Source organism: Montipora capricornis, chromosome 10 (genome assembly GCF_036669925.1).
Source record: "Montipora capricornis isolate CH-2021 chromosome 10, ASM3666992v2, whole genome shotgun sequence".
NCBI classification, from domain to species: Eukaryota; Metazoa; Cnidaria; class Anthozoa; order Scleractinia; family Acroporidae; genus Montipora; species Montipora capricornis.
In genome coordinates, this window is record NC_090892.1 from 18,114,388 (window position 1) to 18,124,387 (window position 10,000).

Below are 10,000 nucleotides of genomic sequence, written 5' to 3' on the forward strand. Positions count from 1 at the left end.
GTACAAGTCCTCGAGAACGCATATGAGTGTGCCTGCGAACCGCATCGATATCCAGAACTGTTGGGTGATAAATAAGCCGGATAATGCCCCATCATTTGATGGACTTGATGATGCATCTGCTGCTGCACGTATTGTTCGGGTGTAGTGTACAGTGGGGGAGGTATCGCCGAGTAACTGAGAGGTATGGTAAATTGTGGGGTCTGCGATACAAATGGACTCAATGGCGGGGAATGATTTGAAGATGACATCGATTGAGTTGATCGACCCAGGGAGCTTCTGCTCCTAGTTTCGCTCTTTGCTGGTCGCGAGGTTGAGCTGCTCAAATGATTTTTCTCGTGGAGATGAAACCAGTGCTTTGCAACGTCAAAGAGGACTTCTGGATAAACGCCGCCACCGCGCGCAGCACTCTCTACCGCTTGACAAGCCTGGTCCAAAAGCTGGGGGTCTTCATCTCTGCACTGGGACAAAGCGCGCTGAATCTCACCCGGATTTAGAGTTGTAGCCATGTGAAGACACGACAGAGCAAGATTAGCGGCAGCGTGCACCATAGCGCGGTCACTAGATTTTGAAGCGCGGTCAGCAATAGAGGCAACCTCAGAGGGCGTCAAGTTACCCTCCCAATGCTCCAGCAGGATCTCTATGGCTCGATGACCTATTTCCATGGCTTGGCCTGAGATCCAGGACACGTGGGATGAGTAAGTGCGTGACAACCAGTTTGCTGATGTTTGATTATGCAGTCCCAATGCAAACAGACCTATTTCAAACGCACATAGCTGCAGAACCCGGTGGGGGCCAGTTTGAGAGTCGCTGCTTGCTGTCTGTGTAAACACTGAGTTACTGTTGTTGCCCCCTCCTTTGGTGAGAACTGTCTTTGCAAGCTCAAACATGAAATGTGCTTCGGCCTCTGTGGCTTGATAAAGAGCGGGCTTGCCCCCTCTTCTCCTCCTTCGATCCCGGGGCCTGGTCCGGCGACGACTCCTACCACTGTCTTCAGTGTTTGCACTTTCCCTGGCACCTGACCCGCTAGACTGTTCCTCTGATGCTTCTTCTGGCGCTGCAGCGATCACAGAAATTGCAGCAGCATCGGATTCTGTGTTGTGAATTGAAACATCAAGATCATCCGGAGCAGGGAGCTCGTCTTCAAAAAAAGCGGATGCACCTGGAGGAAACGAAGACGAACTGCGGGTGGATGTCACGCACTTTAAGCCAGTAATCGCTGAAGCTGGGGTTTCGCATACTTGAAGCTGAGATAAGCTCAGTTGGGATTCCTCAATGTCTGCCTCGATGTCTGAAACGTCGCCCTCGCACGAGAAATAATGACTGGAAGGCATCGTAAAAAGTTTATTCTCCATTCTTTCGACAGTACGCCTACTGCTAGATAGTCTTTTCGGAGGCGAATTTGGGGACAACAGTGAGTCGCTTACCAACCTGTCAACATCTGACGTTTCACCTAAGCTGGATGCCGAGCCCACTTCTTTTCTGGGCAAATCGTCACATGGATACGTCTCCTCAGAGAATATCAAGGGTAAGCCACTAACAGGTATCTTATGAGACTTTGGAGGACCATTCGCTACATCAGAGACACCAGGAGCCTCTTCTTCGGCAGGTTTATCAGTGCATGGAACAGTTCCAGCCAAAGGAGCCAAATTTACTTTTGTATTGTCATCACGGCGCACATTCGTATTGTTTAAGGTGGCTTGAAGGACCTCTTTTGGAGTTTCATTAGCAGCATGAACGTTAGGATTGAAAGAATTCTGTTGATGAAGTGACTGGCACATCATCTCATTGTGCAGTGTTTGACCACAAGGAAATGAAACTGGCATTGACTCCGATGCATCCGTCATTTCTGTCTCTGAGCCATTCACGTGGTCAACAACCGAGGTGTCGTGAGTTGGTAGCGGCGCATACGAAGCCACCCTGATTGGCTCTTCTGAGTGTGGGATGTATTCTTCGGCCGCATTTCTAGTAGCAACCTCCACTATCCTCGCTGTAATGGCCCCCTCGTGCTCCCGGGACAACGGAACAGTGTCCATATCCACTCCACTGGAGCTTCCACTTTCATCATCAACTGACGCTGATTGAACTCTACCCACTGCTACACGAGGATTGCTTCCATCTTTTCTGCTGTCTGTACCACTGTCGCTGGTACTGGAAGAACTTTGCCCATTACTGAAGAATGAAAAATTAAGAAAATGTTGCTCAAACAAGGCCCAATTAATGTCATGATCAATACACCTTATTGAAAAGTCGCCACCATTTTAGTATTCTTTTGTTTGTTTGCAAATTAGCCCTTGTTGCCTCGTTCAAGGTTAAATGTTCATTTGAATTTTCAGTTTAAGGACAGTGCCTACTATTGTTATTGCGCATACGTTCTGCACATCTCCGGATACTCGGATTTCCTATCAGTAGTGTTTACTAATGCAGGGATATTTTTGCGCGGTATAAATTTGCGGAGCAAGCAGAACTTAGCAAGGGCTCTTGGTATCCAAAAAGAAAATTTGGGGTAACCATGCATTTTTCAGAGATAATTAAGCTTTAATTTGGAAAGGAACGCCATACATTGCTTTGTAATTTAAAGCTTTTTGCTAATATTGTTGATTAATTATCTTTGAAAAATGCGTGGTTACCCCCAATTTTCTTTTTGGATTTTAATAACACTTGTTGAGATCTGCTTTTCCCGCATATTCATAAAACCGCGCAAAAATACCTTTGAATTAGTAGGCACCGTCCTTAAGAAGGAGGCAACCAGGGCAAAATTGCAAGCAAGCAACAGAATACTAATCTAGAGACCATTTTGGAATAAGGTGTATGGGATATTAAAATGACGGAGAATACAATAACACTGTCATGGGATCAATTGCTGTTCACGACTGGAGCTTTCCAGGCTCCTTGGCAACTGCTTAACGACAATGACCCTTCCGTGAAGAAAATGACTCTCATATACTCTCCATAACACCTTCCCCTATAAAGAGATATGGAACGATTTTGCAATTAACCAGACACCACAAGACATGACAGCACAGTGATAGAGCTAGAGCAATGGTATGGTCACGAGTGTCCCGTTCGAGGACGCATTTTAAAAGGTTTGTGTGCAACTGTTCAGGTTGCGTCATGAACTGTCCCTTAGAACATGTTAGGGCCACAGGATAGAAAACTGTTTAAGGTGAATGTGTTACCCTCGTTAAATGAACTATTGTAGTGTCTTGTATTGCATTGAAGATTGGGATACTGAATGCACTCTTATCTTTATAAATGAAAACCTTAAATGACTGCCCGTCATTCAAACGCAAATTAGCATAAAGGAGAAGCTATTCTTGTGAATTATTGTGAGTCTGTTCTTGAACGAGTTGTTGAAGTAAACAAAATGCAGGTTAACTGCTTTTCACTTTCAGAGCGGTCACCACTTTACACGGTCAGCATTGAAAATGTAAAAGATATTGTACTAGCAACAACATAATGCGAGCAACTTACCTTCCTCTTCGTGTTGGAATTCCTAAGCTCTCCATATTGTTAACAGAATGAGATGCATTACTATCCTCGCTCCTATTTTCCCGGGAATCATTCTTTTCCACCTTCTTCTTGTTCTGCCTTTCTCCGGTAACATTCGGCAGGTCATATCGATTCTTATCTAAAAGGACGTCCATTATTTCACGAATCTTCGTACTGTCATCTCTGCCATGAAAGAGAAGGGCTTGTGCCAAGTCTCCTCTCTGTCGCCTTGTACCTTCACAAAGCATAGGGTACTGGGTCTCCAAAGCATTTCCTTTCATTCCTAGGGAAGAAAACGGAACCCAACCTTGCTCAAAAATGATAGCTGGAAATTTAACTCACCAATCAATTGTCGGTCTATCCCTTGGACACCCAAAATCAATTTCAAGTACAGAACGTTGCTTCAACAACAGGGCTCAAACAACTGTCTTTTGATCTGTCATAAAGTTTTCAATATGAGATACTTAACTGTAAAGGGTATTACTGTAATATGGCATTCTTCGTTTTCTGTTAATGATGTAAAAATTTTCTAATAACACAACCTAACAATCTGGCAGCTTCATCATGAAGCATACGTAGAATGTGGCCAAGGAATCAGTTTAAACTGTCTTGCACAACGGAACAGCAGATTAGCTACCCTAATCCCAGAGGTTATTCTTGAGCCGCGAGGCGGCGAGGACGAGTCGCCAAGCAGCGGGAAGAGAAAAACCTCTGGTTACCTTGGACTTGAATCTCGCTTTCATGCAGACGCCAGTTGTCAAACGCGTCAAATTGATGATTACAACAGGGACCAATGCGCAACTTGGCAATCACGCGTCCCCTCGTTAAAGAGCGAGTTTCAATCGAGTGTCGTAGAACCAAAACCAAAGTAATTACTTTGGCCAATCAAAAAGAACGCGAAGTAATTACACGTAGCCGACACAAAGCGCGGGAAAATGTGCACGCGTGAGCCACGACTGTGTTTGGTTTTACTTCTGATTGGTTGAAAAAGTGGCGCGAGAACTTTGGAAGGCTTAAGCACACGCCAAAACGTATTGAACGAAACATCAAAAATAGTCAGTGTCAAACCATTATCTTACTAACTTTGAAGCAATCACTGAATGAAGTAATGCAAAACCAAAGCAATTCGACAATTACATTCGATCCTTAATTGAAAACCGTTCTACTACCAATCAAACGAACCAATCATAATGATTTGACTGTTTGTAAAAATATCAACCAATCCGAGCCGGAGGGTCACGTCCGTCTGCATGAAAGTGAATTCAAGTCCAAAGTAACCAGAGGTTTTCCTCTTCTCGCCGCTTCGCGACTCGTCTTCATTTCGCAGCTCTCTCGCGGCTCAAGAAATCCCTCTGTGACCAGGGTACAGCTTACCCATCACATCGAAAGGATAACTCTCATTATCATTCGATGTATTTTTCCCTTTCTTTTCATAGGCCGAGACACCACCACGTGACCTGCAAATAACTGCCTACAAATAAGTTTTTTGCTGCAAACAAAATTATGCTCATGCGTAATTGAAACCACGCTCTTGAGTGAAAATGGCAGTTCGCTTTCCTGAGCTTTCAGAAAGTGATTTAATTGTTGGAAATTGTAAAAAAAAAAAATCAGTCATCGAATGATAAAACAATTATTGAACTCCGTTATCGCAAAATATCGTGATTTACCAGCCACTGACAAATCACGATATTTTACTCAACCTCATCTAATAATTGTTAATTTTTTAACTTCATGCATTCCTTTAACATCTACAGAAAACAGATTACACATGGAAAAGCTACCTGGGTACGTTCCTACTGACAAAATCAGCGCTTCTCCGTAGGTGGGAGAATGAAGCATGAATTTACTAAATGAATTGATGAAAGTTAATTGAACCCCTGAGGGAAATTTGAAAGTTGACGTTTCGAGCGTTAAATCTTCATCACATGGAGTTCGTATCGAACTCGCGTCGAACTCGCGTCAAACAACGCTCGAAAAGGCAGCTTTTAAATCTTTCGTCAGTGGTCAATTTACTTTAATCAGGTCCTCCACAGACTAGGGATTTAGTTGTCGACAACTATTTGTGATCGACAACTAAAAGTTATCGACAACTAAATAGGTCCGATAAAGGGATTCCACACATTGGCGCTCAAATACTGATTTAGCAACGATACGCAGGGAGGTTGGGCACCAAGAGCTTACTACGCATGCTCACAATAGCGCGGAGATCTAAAAGTAGTCGACAACTAAAACAAAAGTTTTGACACTAGAAAAACGCCAAAAAATGAGGCCGTCGACAACTATTACCGGGGTAGTTGTAGACAACTAATAATTTGGGGTTTAGTTGTTGACAACTTGCGCCACAGACTACGTTTTTAGTTGTCGATAACTTTTAGTTGTCGATCACAAATAGTTGTCGAAAACTAAATCCCTAGTCTGTGGAGGGACTCACGTCCTTTGACAAAACAAATTTCCCTTTCGTATAAAGGCCTCCTCAAACCCAATCCCTGGATCTCTTTCTGAAATGGAGTCTTCCAGAATACTGTAATCTTGGAACATGAAACATACACGGAACAACGAGGGACTTATTTATCGCTTCAAATTGCATAGTACCTAAAGCGTAAAGCGCAGTTTTAAATCCCAAGACTTCATCTTCCTTGGTGGTCTCACAAAGCTTCCCTATCACCTGTCTCTTGGTTGGTGAAACACTGTTGCGTGGACACAACACATCAAAGATAAACGTTGCCAACATGATAGGCAAGACCGCTTCTCCGCGCTTCAGCTGACCTTGAGACAAAAGCTCAGCTTTCTCTCGGATGACAGCAAGTTCAGCTAGACCTAGTGGAAGTCTCTTAAGTAAAGTAACAAGTTCCGACTCTTGATGTAAAAGTTTCACCTAAAAAAAAAAACGCATCACAATCGGCAGCCGTTTTTCAAAATGAGTGCCTAATAGTCCTCATACCCTTTATTGAGAGAATTTCAAGCAACCGCTTGTGTGTTCTTAGGACTGGTCAAAAAGTATAGAGGGGAGGGGGGGGGGGGGGGTGGGCCGGAGCAATTGGAAATGTGGCAGATAAAAATACATGACCCACCCCTTACTTTTGGCACAAAACTATTTGACCCACCCCTAATTGAAGGCTGAAACTTACATGACCCACCCCCTGATAAAAGATTTTTTTGTTATATAATCAGTTATACCATATTTGTATATGAAGCTGTGGTGGTGTTGATTTACGGCATTAGGTATGTTTCTTAAGCAGATACAACAGCACGTAAAACTAACGAGAATTTTGTTTAACTCTTTCAGCTTTTGTAGGCCATGTTTAATTAGTAAATTGTTATTATTTAAAGTTTCTCATCCTGGTGCCATCAAATTATGTGTTGCGAAGTTTGCTCAATGGCACATTGCTGTCACTGTCACTCGAACTGTTTATAGAGGCAACTTTTGCAAGAGGGATATCGTCTTCATCTGAGCTTCATCTGAGATTTCTTTTTTTATCATTTAAATTTCCGTTTAACAGTTGTATTTTACGAACAAAGATAAAATTGTATGTCGTTAAAGCTGCCATGCTTTAAATTTATTGTTGCCTATTTCAACAGAATCAAGCCCTCGATCATTAAAAAAATTTAATTATTTTACAATGTGCCTATTCCTGTTTAAAATAGGATGACCCACCCCCAATGGGTCGCTGACAATAGAACCACCCACCCCTTGCTAAGGGCTAAAAAACTGATGACCCACCCCTTTCTGCTCCGGCCCACCCTCCCCTATACTTTTTGACCTGTCACTTACGCGGTACCGGTAATTTGATGTAATATTTTTGTAATTAATTAGACATTTTCGGGACCTTTCAATTCTCACGACATTGAACCCGTTGAACATAAAAGTTACATCAATTGCAACACCATCCAAAGAAGACCTAGTCACTCTTTCCAGAATTGCTGGAGCCAAAATCTCAACCATTTTGATACTGAATGAAATGTATAATTATTTGAAGTGCGGGTTTATAGACGAGTGAGAGAAGTTATCCTCGCACTCATCTGGACAATTTAAGCAATTGCATGTCTTTTACAGACACCTGAAAAATTCAGGCCATTTCAACGGGATTCGAACCCAAGACCTCTGCGGTACCAGTGCAATGCTCCACCAACTGAGCCATAGAGCGGTTTTCAATTGAGTGTCGAAAGTAATTTGATAATTACTTTGGTTTTGCATGACTTCACTCAGTGATTGGTTCAAAGTTCTCGCGCCACTTTTTCAACCAATCAGAAGTGAAACCAAAACCAATCGTAGCTCGCGCGTGCACATTTTCGCGCGCTTTGTGTGGGCAACGTGTAATGACTTCCGAGTTTTGACTGGTTTACTGGATTGTCTCAGTCTTTTTGATTTGCGAAAGTAATTACTTTGGTTTTGGTTTTACGACACTCAATTGAAAACCTCTCTAAAGCCACACAGTTAGGAGAAGGTCAATTTGTTGGGCAAATGTGTTCCCATGAGGTACTCATAGGTCATGGGGGTTCGAATCCCGCTGAAGTGACCTGAATTTTGCAGTTGTCTATTTAAGAGACAATTGCTTCAGTAAATTGTCCAGCTAATTGAAAGAATCACTTCATATCTCAAAATGTGATTCCGTTTAGCCTCAACTTTTCACGAACAACACTTCACGAGTGGGAAGGCTTATGATAATGCTGAACCAAAATTTCATGCTGTTTTGTACCTTACCTCTAAAGCTTTACTCCTTGCTGGTTGTCTTGGCATCTCCAATCCCAACATCCCAATTCTGAAGGCCAAGTGATGAAGATGCAGATCATCTTCAAGCACGCTACAGAGAAATGCAGCCTTTACAAAGATACTACTGGTAAAAGACGTCATGCCAGCAAGACTTTTGCTCTTCTTTCTCGCTCCACCAGACTGAGTGTACAGAGCCAGATTAAGTCCATTGCTCAGAATGTTCTCTGCTAACTTCACAGCAAGTTTGCCAGCCACGCATCGATAACCATGAATATGAAGAGCCTCAGTTCGTAGCCATAGCACCTCTAAGTCCTCGGTCAGATCTTGCACTGCAACAGGGACGTCTGAAGCAGTACTCATTCCTTCACTATCCTCTTGCTGGCCTTGCTCACTAAAGAAACCACACAAAGGTCAAAATATTGTAACTTACAATTCACTTTCAGAGATTCCAGCCCTGTCAACTCAAAAAAGGGAGGTTTTAGAAGCGGCGCAGCGAGTGGGCCCCAGAAGCGCTGCAGGCACAAGCCTCAAGGTTGGGGGGGGGGGGGGGGGGGGGGATTCACCCCGGGGAAAAATTTTAAGATATGTGCCCCTAAGATGCCATTTTCTGCATTTTGAGATTATAGGTTATGGAAAATAGTGGAGTTTTTAACGGGCAGTGATAAGCTAAGACCTATTGGTCCCTATCACATTTTTTGATAACAATATTTTCTTGCATTAGGAATTTAGCATAAAAATAAAAGTGGACAGAAGTTTGGTCAAGCTTTGGGCTTAATTTATTGACAATTTCAAGCTCAATTTTAACACAGAAAAAACGGAAGAAATCGTGCTAAAAAGACGGGTTAAACAAAGAAAACATTCTTTTTCTTTGGCTAGGAAGAGTTTCAAAAACCTGGAGAATATTAGTGAAAATGGGAGGCCGGAAATATTCGCCGAAAACGGGAGGTTTGCCTTCAAAACAGGAGGGTGGAATCTCTGCACTTTGTGACAGAATAGCTCACAATATAAGTAGAAATACATGCAGCTTACAATGCAAGCTGCTTATATTAACAGGTGATAATTCAGCCATTTTAGCCGATTTGGACTCACCAGATCTGCTAGCAGATTTGGACCCATTGGTCCAGATCTGCTAGCGGATAAGGATCTCCCTTTCGCAGATTTGGACCCCCTGAAAATTAGCATTCTTTTGATTAAGGTAATAAAAATTTCTTTGTAAATTGCCTTAATGTGACTGCGTGATGCAGTTAGCAAGGTGTTATCGCTGATAACCCATAATTATGTGACTGCGCGATCCAGTTAAGAGTCACATATGGTTATCAAAATTGGACCATGTAACTGCGTGATGCAGTCGTAGTCCATACCCATATTTCACCCTTGCTCACCACAGTCTCCAGTAGCTCAGTGGTTAGAGCATCTATACTAGATCACAAAGGGTCAAGGGTTCAAATCCCATCTGGGGTTCAGATTTTTCTGAGTTCCCATTTAACGATGCATAATATCTTTCATATATTTCTCACACTACTCGCTTGGGTGGTTGAAATTGTTTTTAGTTGTGAAAACCTTTTACTGAACTCAAGTCTAACTTTACGTTTTCTCCCTACTGAAAATCAATACGAGAATTCATGACCGGAAAAGTTTGCTTAAAGAAAAGGAAAAATCTTCTGAAGCCTTGTAATCAAGTAAACTACTATCAATGCGTTTTCCAACCAAGTGGTGTTACTTCAAAAAGGGCCCATTCAAACTATCAAATGGAAGGAGGAAAAAAATGAAAGAAACAACTAACAAAAGGCCACAGTGAAT

At 42.5% G+C, this 10,000-nt stretch overlaps 1 protein-coding gene across 1 annotated transcript in view; it reads right to left on the reverse strand.

The window, feature by feature from the left end:
- LOC138022176 (zinc finger SWIM domain-containing protein 8-like) overlaps nt 1-10,000 on the reverse strand; it is a 31,845-nt gene that overhangs the window by 2,154 nt on the left and 19,691 nt on the right. Inside the window, exons 9-12 of the mRNA XM_068869206.1 lie at nt 8,192-8,591; nt 6,082-6,364; nt 3,472-3,772; nt 1-2,169 (exon numbers count right to left, since the gene is read on the reverse strand). The exon at nt 1-2,169 is cut by the window's left edge and continues 2,154 nt beyond it. Coding sequence (XP_068725307.1) covers nt 1-2,169; nt 3,472-3,772; nt 6,082-6,364; nt 8,192-8,591 — 3,153 coding nt within the window. The remainder of the gene's footprint in view (nt 2,170-3,471; nt 3,773-6,081; nt 6,365-8,191; nt 8,592-10,000) is intronic.